At 39.6% G+C, this 11,341-nt stretch overlaps 1 protein-coding gene across 2 annotated transcripts; it reads left to right on the top strand.

The window, feature by feature from the left end:
- The first annotated feature begins 379 nt into the window (after positions 1-379).
- On the top strand, positions 380-11,046 carry LOC122564298 (UPF0729 protein C18orf32 homolog). 2 transcript variants are annotated; one of them, XM_043719013.1, is made up of 3 exons: positions 380-492; positions 5,660-5,835; positions 9,164-11,046. In XM_043719013.1, the coding sequence occupies exons 2-3, from the start codon at positions 5,662-5,664 to the stop codon at positions 9,266-9,268; spliced, it is 279 nt and encodes a 92-aa protein (XP_043574948.1). In that variant the 5' UTR covers positions 380-492; positions 5,660-5,661; the 3' UTR covers positions 9,269-11,046. The 2 variants fall into 2 exon arrangements, with proteins under 2 accessions (XP_043574948.1, XP_043575029.1); XM_043719094.1 differs by lacking the exon at positions 380-492 and adding an exon at positions 535-778.
- Positions 11,047-11,341: the final 295 nt, after the last annotated feature.

Below are 11,341 nucleotides of genomic sequence, written 5' to 3'. Positions count from 1 at the left end.
CTCTCTCCTCCACCTTCATCATTCTACTTCTCTCTCTCTTTCGAGGTTCATCGTTCTCCTTCTTCTCCTCCTCCTCACTCTCACCTCCAAGCTACATCATTCCCGACACTTTCCCCCAACTCCACCATTCTACCCTCACTTCCATCATTTACACTCTTCACCACCTCCCTGTTGACAGACTTATGATTGGTCACTTGATGTCGCGGTCTCTGTGACGTCGAGGACCTATGACGCTATCCACACACCGCCAACCAATCATAGCCTGCGCCCTCACACATCAACCAACCAGGATCCGGCCTGTCCCCCGGCTGATGAAGGACCAATAAGCGATAGTTACGGGGTAGATTGGGTCATAGGCAGCCAGTCAGGGAGCAGGAGTTGACCTTGTGACACGGACGTCAGTTGGGGCCCACACTTGCTGCTGCCTTTGGGGGAAAGCTTTGTGGTTTGAGTGGGGCCGTGGAGGGTTGTTGAGTTTTGGAGCTGTTGTCGGTGAGTGAGCGCTCTCTCCTAGGGCGGTAAATGGTCACCTTTAACTCTCTGTGCTCAGTGAAATGTGTGAGGAACTGGCCGTTACCTGTTGGGTAGTCCGTGGCGGTGTCAGGTTATTCGCAGGCCCAGGAAGTAAATAACAAGGCAGGAGTTCCCAGCGCTTGCTACCACTTCGACGGCCACCTTTGCTAAACTGAATGAATCAGAGAGGACAAACTACAATGATTTTCGTTTTTAGACCCTAACAGCATCATGTGCAGAATTTGAGGCTGCGGCATATAAGACGGTAGGATGCCGGAGGGATATAGAAGATTATTTATATATTTATTTTTAATGGGCTGTGGGCGTCGCTGGCTAGGCCAGCTTTTGCTGTGCATTCCTAATTCCTTAAGAGTTCATCACGTTACTATGGTCCAAAGCATAACGCTACGGCTCTGAATTGCTCATTTAATAACATTGTTGCCATAACACTACCTCCTTGCCTGCCCTTCAGACTTTAGTACCCTGATAGCTGAAAGCACAGGCACCAAGAACAATTAAATTGGAATGTTGAAGTTAAAAATCACACAACACCAGGTTATAGTCCAACAGATTTATTTGGAAGCACTAGCTTTTGGAGTTGACAACCACCTGATGAAGGAGCAGCGGTGTGAAAGCTAGTGCATCCAAATAAATCTGTTGGACTATAATCTGGTGTTGTGATTTTTAATTTTGCCCACCCCAGTCCAATACTGTCTCCACATCGAAGTCAGATGAATGTAGGTACCCACCCACCTTGATGAGTTGAGGAACTAGCAATTACAGAAATGGAGTGTTGCCAGGCTTTTGGGGGAGTGGGAGAGTTAGTGTGGATTTTCAGTGAGATTGGGGATGTTGGGTGATCAGGGTTAGGGAATTTGGAGTTGGGAGGAAACTAGTGAAGTGTAGGAATTGAGATTTGATAAAAGTTAGAATGTGGTGTTCCAGGAGGATTAGTGTAGAGGCTACTATTAGTTCATACTATAAAGAACTTGGAATTTTAGCCTAATAACAAATTGCAGACAATTTATCCTTGTAGGATGACATTATAGTTAAAGAAAACTGCAACATGATGCAATAAATAATTGGAAAACTTGTAGATTTGGCAGTAAAATGGCAAATTAACCTGGATTAATTTGAGATGTATAGAAATCTTATCAATGCTGTAATAAAACTGAGTGGTGTGGAAGAGCAAATTGACCTAGAATATAGGTAAATAGTCATTTAAAGCAATATTCTAGTTTAGCTAAATTAAATACCAAGAAAGCCCTAGAATTTGTTTCTAGAAGTATAGAATTCAAAAATAGGATCTCAGACCCTGTTTTTGCTAAAACTGCATGAGGCACTAGTCCCACCATCTTTAGTCAGAGCCATACAGCGCAGAAACAGACTGTCTAACTCATCTTTGCTGACCTAACATCCCAATCTGATCTAGTTCCATTTGACAGCATTTAACCCATTTCTCTAAACCCCTTCTATTCATATACCCATCCAGATGCCTTTTAAATGTTGTAATTGTATCCACCTTCCCTAGCTTGGCAGCTTGTTGAGATGGTGGTGCGTGTATGGAAAAAGCTACCCTTCAGGTCATTTTAAAATCTTTGTTCCCTCACCTTAAACCTATGCCCTCTAGTTTTGGACTCTCCTCTCCCTAGGCAAATTACCTTAGCTATTCACCCTATCTATGCCCCTCATGATTTTATAAACCTCAGCCTCATCTGGGGAACATTTTGAGCTCCTTTGTAGAAAGATACTGGTGTAGAGGCAGACCAGAAAAGGTTCACTAGGCTGATAATAGGTATGGGAGAGATTGTCTTCTGAAGAGTCTGAGAGACATACAGCACGGAAACAGACCCTTCAGTCTAACTTGTCATTCAAACCAGGTATCCTAAAATAATCTAGCCCCATTTGCCAGCACTTAGCCAATGTCCCTCTGAACCCTTCCTAACATTACCCATCCAGATGCCTTTTAAATGTTGCAATTGCACCAGTCTCCACCACTTCCACTGGTAGATCCTACCATTTACATGAGAAAGTTGTCCCTTAGATCCCTTTTAAATCTTTCCACTTTCACCTGAAACCTATGCCCTCCAGATCTGGACTCCCCACTCCAGTGAAAGTACCTTGTTTCTATCCATGCCCCTAATGATATTATAAACCTCTGTAAGGTCACCCCTCAGTTTCTGATGCTCTAGGGAAAACAGTTTCAGCCTCCCCCTATAGCTCAAACCTTCCAACACTGGCAATGTCCTTGAAAATCTTTTCTGATCCCTTTCAAGTTCGCAACATCCAATAGGAGGGAGATTGGAATTGCATACAATATTTCAAAAGTGGCCTAATCAATGTCTTAGACAGCTGCAAAATGAGCCCCCCCCTCCTGTGCTCATGCTCTGATCAAGAGAAGTTAAGGTTGAGGAATGAGGCAACCTTATCAAAACATATACAGTATTCTTAAGGGAAGATTTGGGAAAGCCACAGACCAGTGAATATTGGGAAAGTTAAAATCACCCATTACCACAACCCTGATGTTTTTACATCTTTCCACAATGGGAACCTGGATCTCCAGAACATTAGGTCTCTGGATTAATAGTCTAGTGATAACACCACTAGGTCATTGCCACCCCTCAACAGTCAACATAGTTTTGTGAAAGGGAAATCTTTTGAAGTTCTTAGTAAGAATGCAAGGAGTATAACAGGTCAGATGAGCTTTGTGCATGAATAAATACAAAGACTAAGATGTGGTAGCCATTACAGAAATTTGGTTGGGAGAAGGGCAGGGCTTCAGCTCAATGGTGCAATCTACATATTGTTTCAAGAATCTCTCCTGGATGCACCTATCAAATTCTGTCCCATCTAAACACCTGTCACTAAGGGATTCCTAGTGAATATTGGGCAAGTTAAAATCACTACAATTCTGGAGTTTTTACCTTTTTTAATTATCTGCTTCCATATCTGTTTCTCTAATTTCTGCTGGCTATTCGAAAGCCTAAAGTATAACCCCACCATAGTGATTGCACATTTCTCATTGAGTGCTACCATATGGCCTCGTTGGATGAATCCTCCAAGAAGCCCTCTCTTAGTGAAGCTGTGACATTCTCCTTAATAATAATGCAAATCCGCCATTCTTTTTATGACCTTCTCTATCATGCCTGAAACATCTAAGCCTTGTAATGGCGGCACATTTTGTCCATGTATTTATTCATGCACAAGCTCTTCTGACCTGTTATAGTCCTTGCATTCTTCAAAAGAGCTTCAATAGATTTTCCTTCCACAAGACTATGTTGACTGTTGCAGGTGTCAATGACCTAATGATGTTATTGCTTGACTATTAATCCAGAGACCCAGTGAATGTTCTGGGGACCTGGATTCCTGTCATGGTGTCTGTTGGAATTTGAATTCAATAAAATTGGATCATGAAACCATTGTCAAATTTGTAAAACTCAGCTGGTTCACTAATGTCCTTTGGAAAAAACCTGTCACCCTTACCTGGCCACATGAGACCGCAGATCCACAGCAATACGATTGACTTAACCGTCTTCTAGGCAATTATAGGGAAGCAATAAATGCTGGCCTAGCCAGTGATGCCCACATCCTGTGAATGAATTTTTAAAAACTGGTAGGTTACCCTGAACTCACCTAATGTGCCCTGCTAAGACTTCATTAATGACAGCTTCCAACATTGTCTAGGGGAGGCAATGTTCTGGGGATGTGATTTTGAATCCTGATGGTAGAATTTGAATTCAAAAAATATCTGGAATTAGAGTTTAATGTCCCATGAATCCATTGTCGATTGTTGGAAACATCTATCTGGTTCGTTAATGTCCTTTTTTAGGGAAGGAAATTGACATCCTTACCTGGCTGATGTACACATGACTCCAATCCCATAGCAATGTGGTTGACTCTAAACTGCTGTCTGGGCAATAAGGGGTAAGCAATAAATGCTGAACAAGTCAGCAATGCCCTCGTCCCATTAATGAACACAAAAATCCAACTCTGGAGTGAGCCTGGCCAGGTGATCAAAGTTTAGGGAACAGTGATTATAATTCTATAAGTTTAAAGATAATGGAGTTGTGGATAGTGAGGATGGGCATATCAAAGGACGCAGCAGATCTAAATCAGGTGGAAATCTGTGCAGAGAAGTGACAGATTAGTTTAATGGAATTAAGTCTGGACAAGTAAGGTGATGTATTTGACCTCCCAAAGTGCAAGAGGAAAGTAAATAGCCAGGTTCTTGGGATCATTGATATGCAGTGGGATCTTGCGCTCCAAGTCTATAGCTCTCTGAAATTAGCAGCGTCTGGATAAAGTGGTAATGATAGCATATGGCATTCTTATCTTTATTAGTCAGCACGTTGATTATAAAAGTTGGCAAGTCATTTTGCAACTGTCAGGCTGCATTTGGAGCACTGTGTGCAGTTTGGGTCACCGCACAATAGGAAGGATGTGGATGCTTCTGGAGAGAGTGCAGAAAAGGTTTAACAGGATATTGCCTGGATTGGAGATTGGGTAAACTTGGATTGCTTTTGTTAGAGCATTCAAGGCTGAGGGGATCGGATATCTGTATATAAAATTACCAAAAGATGTGCTGGATAGTCACTTTCCTAGGTGGAAATCTCAAATATGAGAGGCATGGGTTTGAGGTGAATGAGGAAAGTTTAAAGGAAATATGAGTAAATATGTTGAATTGTGAAGGGGACATTGAAGGTTAGAAAAATACATATTGTGAGTGGGTAAAGGTATGGCAAATTATATATGATGTAGGAAATTTGATGTGGTGATAAACGTTTTTAAAAAAAAAAATGGATGGTGCTATGATGGTTCTGGGCTGCCTTCGTGAGCACAACCTCGCTGGATCCAGGCATATTTGTTACCATTAAGTATATTATTAAATACATTTTGTGAAAAGCATTATTGTATTAGTCTAAGATTCTTGTTTAAAACTATGACAATATAGTGTGGGCTAAAATGTGTCTGTAGTGTTGACTTGTAACTCAGTGAAAAGAGTGGAATAAGTTTCATTCTTGATATCCAATGTGAATTTAAGGTCATTACTGCAAATCTACTGTTATGTTGAGAAAATTACCGTTTGATCTGCAGAACTTTGTTCCATTTGTAATAACTATTTTTGTCTCCCTGTTCTGATCTACAGCAATGGTCTGCATTCCTTGCATAGTCATTCCAGTCTTACTGTGGGTTTACAAGAAATTCTTGGAGCCTATCTTATATCCTTTCATTTCTCCATTTATCTCCCGTCTATGGTCTAAGCAAGCAGTGAAGGAGAAAATCACTACACCGAAAGCTGAAGCTTGTAATGGAACAGTAAAGGTAATACAGTTACTGTTTTCACTTATTGTACACATTAGATTTCTTTTGCTTTCTGAATTCATTGTGGTTGATTTAAGGATGGAGAGTTTAATTGGACTAATACTGAGAATGATTTGGCATGTGGCTCAGTGGTTAGCACTGCTGCCTCTTGGTGTCAGGGACCCAGTTTTGATTCCACCCTCTGGTGACTGTGTGGGGTTTGCATAACCTCCCAATGTTTACATGGGTTTTCTCCAGGAAGGTGTGCTCTGGTTTCCTTCCACAGTCCAAAGATGTGCAGGCTAGTTGGATTACCCATGGAAATAGTGATACAGGGCCAAATTTGGGCTGTGGGTGAGATGCTATTCAGAGGGTGGTGTGGACTTGATGGGCTGAATGCCGTGCTTCCACACTGTAGAGGTTCTATGAAAACGTCCAGTACTGCTGAAGGTTCCATAACCATGAATCCACAAGAATTACATTTGTGTCCATGATTCCTATGACCTGCCTGAGCCAGATATTTGAGAGAAATTCCGAAAAGCTTTCTCGACTTTTCAAGCGTAAGGACAAATTTCCAATCTAGCTATTCTCTCCAAAATTAAGGAAAGGAGATAGGTAAATTCCACTTATCCTGACCCTTTTCCATACTCTAAGATGTACAGCATGGAAACTGAACCTTTGGTCCAATGCGTCCATGTCGACCAGATATCCTAACCTAAACAAGTTCCATTTGTCAGCACTTGGCCCGTATCCCTCTAAATCCTTCCTATTCATGCACCCATTCAGATGCCTTTTTTAAATGTTGCAATTGTACGAGCCTCCACCACTCCCTCTGGCAGCTCATTCCATGTACAAACCACACTCTGCATGGAAAAGTTGCCCCTTAGTCTCTTTTATATCTTTCCCCTCTACCCTAAACCTATGCCCTCTAGTTCTTGACTCCCCCACACCAAAAAGGCACATTAACCTCTCCTTCCTTCCTGATCTTTAGTGATATTGATTCCTTATTAAAGATGTACAACTTCCCAAATGTTGTCAGTTGTTCGGTTGTGTGGGTGGGTCACCTTGACCAGATCTGGTTCTGCCTTCAGTACCTTGTCAATTTTCTTTGAACCAAAAGTACTTAATTCTGAGCAGGCTGATCCACATTGGGCATCTTGCTTCATTTGGCTCAGCGAACTGGGGTGCGAATTTGGGGTATAGATGTCTTTTCTTTCAGGAGTGATCATACTGGCTACAATGGACATGTCTGATTTGGACCAGAACTCAGTTACAATCAAAAAGGTATTGTCTACATTCTAAAAATTGGCAACTTCATTACTATCCTGCTTTGTATCATGTCGTGCTAACTTGGATTTTTTCCCCAATGCTCATTTTTCTGTTATGATCGTTACAGGAGAGAAAGAACAAATGTAAGAAAGTGAAGGCATGTGAGATGAAAGCTCAGAAACTGCTAACTGTAGAGTTTTAGCACAGATATCTACAGTGCTGCACAGACCACTGAATGAAATCATTAAACAGCTGGCATTAATAAAGGAAGCAAATACTTCTCCATGTTTATAGTGTTATTTTTATAGTACAGGGGAGAAATATACAGACAAAGTTAAACTCTTCTAGATCTGAGCCACCATTGTTCATTCCAACGCAGATGTTACCTCATTTATGATATTACACATATGGCACCATTTTGAAATTCTCCTCTTCCAATTAATATCGACTATATTGTTCTCAATTTAGTACCAGTACTTTTATCATTTTGAACACGTTTTGAGGAGGTTGAAATGCTTCCTGAACTAGGAGCAAGATAGAGTTCAAACTCTTCTTTAATTGAAGACGCTTAATTAAAGACTGCCAGATGTACCTGTAGATTGCCACTCAACCAGTGACATTGTAGATTTCTGAAGAGGAGAGTACCTGTATATGTTTCTATATTCTCTGCTTCCTGACGTATCAGTTTCCTCTCCTGCTATCCTGACTTAACCAAACGTTACCAATCTGCCTGTTTCTCTGTGCAGGTATTTATTTGGTTAAAATGAATTTTGCATCTTTTTGTATTGTACTTGCGTTAATTGTTTTCGAGCACATTACCCAAGTTCGTGATTCCACAGCATTACCCACAGTCAGCCTCGAGAGCAGTGAGAATTCTGTCCATACCTGTTAAGAGACAGCTTGTTAACAGTCTTGTAAAAGTTTTAGCAATCAGGGATACAGTCCATTGAGAGAGTTTGAAACAGTGAGGGGCCTTTAACAGTAGTTAATTTTCATTTAGGTTTCTTTTCTTTGATCACAGTTCAGTAAAAGTTTGTGTTTTTAATCTGTTATGATCTCTTCTTTCGCTTGCTATGCAAGGTCTTGGCAATTAGGCAGCTGTTTTGTGACCAGCTGCTGAAATGTGCACAGGAGAGGAGAATTCATCAACTTTCTCTTGGACTTATTTTTCTTTGTGGATTTTCTCAATTGTTTCCACTTTATAGCTGATTTTTAACATTAGTTATCCTTGTATGTTTTACTCATTTTTTTTGGCTACAATTTCACTTTAATTTTTTTTTGCTGTGAATCTGCATCGGGTTTTCACTAACCAGTCCGTATTAATGTGCTGGCAAGGGTAGTTTCCTTGTAGTCAGTGATACATATCAGGGTATCTTGTTCATTATTGTTTGTTTAGTTGGTCAGGAGCTGGTCAATGGTCTCCTGAATATTGATGGGATTGAGCTAGATTGTGATGGCCCCTTTTTCATTGGCAGCTGAAAATGTGTTGCTGGAAAAGCGCAGCAGGTCAGGCAGCATCTAGGGAACAGGAGAATCGACGTTTCGGGCATAAGCCCTTCATTCCTGAAGAAGGGCTTATGCCCGAAACGTCGATTCTCCTGTACCCTAGATGCTGCCTGACCTGCTGCTCATTTTCAGCTCTGATCTCCAGCATCTGCAGACCTCAATTTCTCCTTTTTCATTGTCAGTCAAGTAATCTAATGAGCAAAGTCAAGTAGACAGTGGCTACTGAGAGGCAGACTGAGGACAGTGTTAGTTCAGTTGTCAATCACCAGATATGTCTGTCTTTGCACAATGTAGCTCCACGAGCAAATCTGAATGTCACATTTCCTTTTGCATCACTGAAAACAGCAAGGTGATTGAGAATTTAAAGTTGAAGTTATAGTAATTTAATTATAGCCAATTTTGGTAGTCTGGACAAAATTAACTGAGTGGTTTGGTGGTTTCAGAACAGTATCTGCAGAGTCATGATCCTTCACATTGACTTTTCTTACTGAAAACCACTAAGTTTTCTGGAAAGAGGAAAAATAATACTGTGCTGCTTTAATTTCTCAGTTGCTGATTGTTTTTTTTTCTTTAGTCTGAACATACAGCTATGAACGGGGAATGGAATTGCATTGATAAAGCTACAGATGACATCACCACAAAAGGACCAACAGATGTTTCAGACAAAAAGACTGATTAAGACCTCTGTCAAGAAATGACCTTGCATGATGTGTCCTGAAAGTAATATTTTAAATAGAATGGAAGTAGATTTATTAACCATTTGACATTTATAGTGTCCAATAACATCTTGTCACTCTTGTGTTGCACTCTATAATGCTGTATAGTGGCTTTCTTTAATGCTGTGATATGATTTCCATTTTTGTGATGAACAAATTATTCCATTTGAATTTCATGTTATTTAAATTCTTTGATAGAGGAGTTATTGTGTTAATGCATATGTTCCTTAGCTGACACCATAGACTACAAAAAGGGAAATACATCCTGGTTAAATCTGAGGAAAAAGTAAGCTCACTTTGTATCCACAGTTGATATCATCATGAGACAAATGAACCAGTAGATCTCTGCCTCAGACCCTGCTCACTGCTGATTTAAGAAAATGTAGTTCACTGCCCATTGCAATAATGTATCAACTTTAACAATGAAATATCCTAAGGTGATCGAAGACTGCAATCTTGATAATTTGACAGAAGAACAATCTACCTAACTGCTTATTTGTATCCTATTGTAGTTAATTACTTGAATAAGAGTGAAAAGTTTCAGTGAACCACCATCATATCTGCTGACACATGGATTATGGATGAGGGTAGGATTAACTTTGTCATTGACCTTAGAATAACTTTAAGATTAATATATTTTATCAAGTTAGTGACAGATACATGGTTGGCTATAGTTATAGCTGAAGAAATATGCTTATAGCTGCAAGAGAATGAATGCCATCAGAGGAGTTACTAAAAGGTATTTCTAAATGAGGAAAGGTGGAGGGTGCTACTGTTAAGAGGAATATTAGGAGAGTCTGTGTCATAAAGGAGATGAGAGTGATTTAAAAAGAAAATCTTACTGCCCATTGTATTATTAAGCAATGTTGATTGTAATGTTTGAGATTTAGTATCTGCCCTATAACTAAACTGATACAAGTAATCTCTCTGAGCAGGGACAAATAGCCGAGAATTTCACTTCTGACTGCTGACCAAATGATATTCTGTATATTATCAGTCACAAATGGACTACAGTTTGAGTGATATTTTGCAAAGGTAATCAGTTTGACAGACTCCAATATGTGCATGAAGAATGGCAAAATAAAAATTTAAATAATGCAAGGAATAATACCTTCAGAGGGGAAGCAATCGGTATAACTGCCAGATAGACTTTCAGACCATGTTGTGTTTATATAAACAGCAAGTTCTCAATCCTAACTGAAACTAAAAGACAAGGAAGTTTGAGAAACCAATGTCCTATCCCACCACTTCCTTCTAGATTATTTCCAATACACATGTAACTGCTAAGAGCCAGGAGAATTACCTAAAAATGTCTCTTTCGCTGAGCAGCATACCACAATAAGCTATATGACGTTCCTAGTTTCTTCTGAGGCACAGAAGGAGCTATTCTTCTTATTCAGGGTCCATTGAAGTGTCATTTAATGTGATACATACTATTTACTATAATGTAAATATCACTCCCCTATGTTTTATTGCTATTGTTGTCAAGGACCTAAAATTGGTTCGGTGAAGAACCAAAAGTGCTTGTCCCAATTGTGGAGCACTCTGGGGGAAATCCTGGCATTAACGATTCACTTCAAGATGATGTAAGACACTGTAAGAGGAAGGGAAGGAAATTAATATTATTGCATATAATTTGTAATGTAAGTATAATTTGAGGCAATGGAATGGTTAAAGTTGATGCAAAAATAATTTGAAAATAAATTCGCAAAATAAAGTTGTACAGGATTTTAAGGCTTAACATGACTCCCTTAGTTTTGCTACATGTCAAACTATTTGTTTGTCAGATTTGTGACTTTATCACTTTGCTCCTCTCTCAACCCTTTAAATTGTGCTAATTGTTCCTAATTTCTGAATCTGCTGAATAATTTTCAAACTTTTAAATATGTAAATCATTGAAAAGTTATAATACAATCACAATAAGAGGCTAATGGTGTGCCAATTATTTAAATTTTACAGCAGCTATATTTGCTACAATTCATCAAAAATAGTAGCTATTGTTTGCCTTGCTATTGAAAGTCCATTTAATTGAGTCC

The sequence above is a fragment of the Chiloscyllium plagiosum genome, chromosome 1 (assembly GCF_004010195.1).
Source record: "Chiloscyllium plagiosum isolate BGI_BamShark_2017 chromosome 1, ASM401019v2, whole genome shotgun sequence".
Classification (NCBI taxonomy): Eukaryota; Metazoa; Chordata; class Chondrichthyes; order Orectolobiformes; family Hemiscylliidae; genus Chiloscyllium; species Chiloscyllium plagiosum.
Note: the sequence above shows the minus strand (reverse complement) of the source record. Positions and strands in the feature narration are given on the sequence as shown.

Coding starts and splice junctions, on each gene's coding strand:
- LOC122564298 (XM_043719013.1), top strand. CDS start 5,662: ATGGTCTGCATTCCTTGCATAGTCATTCCAGTCTTACTGTGGGTTTAC. Junction 5,836..9,163: donor CTTGTAATGGAACAGTAAAG/GTAATACAGTTA, acceptor TTTTTTCTTTAG/TCTGAACATACAGCTATGAA.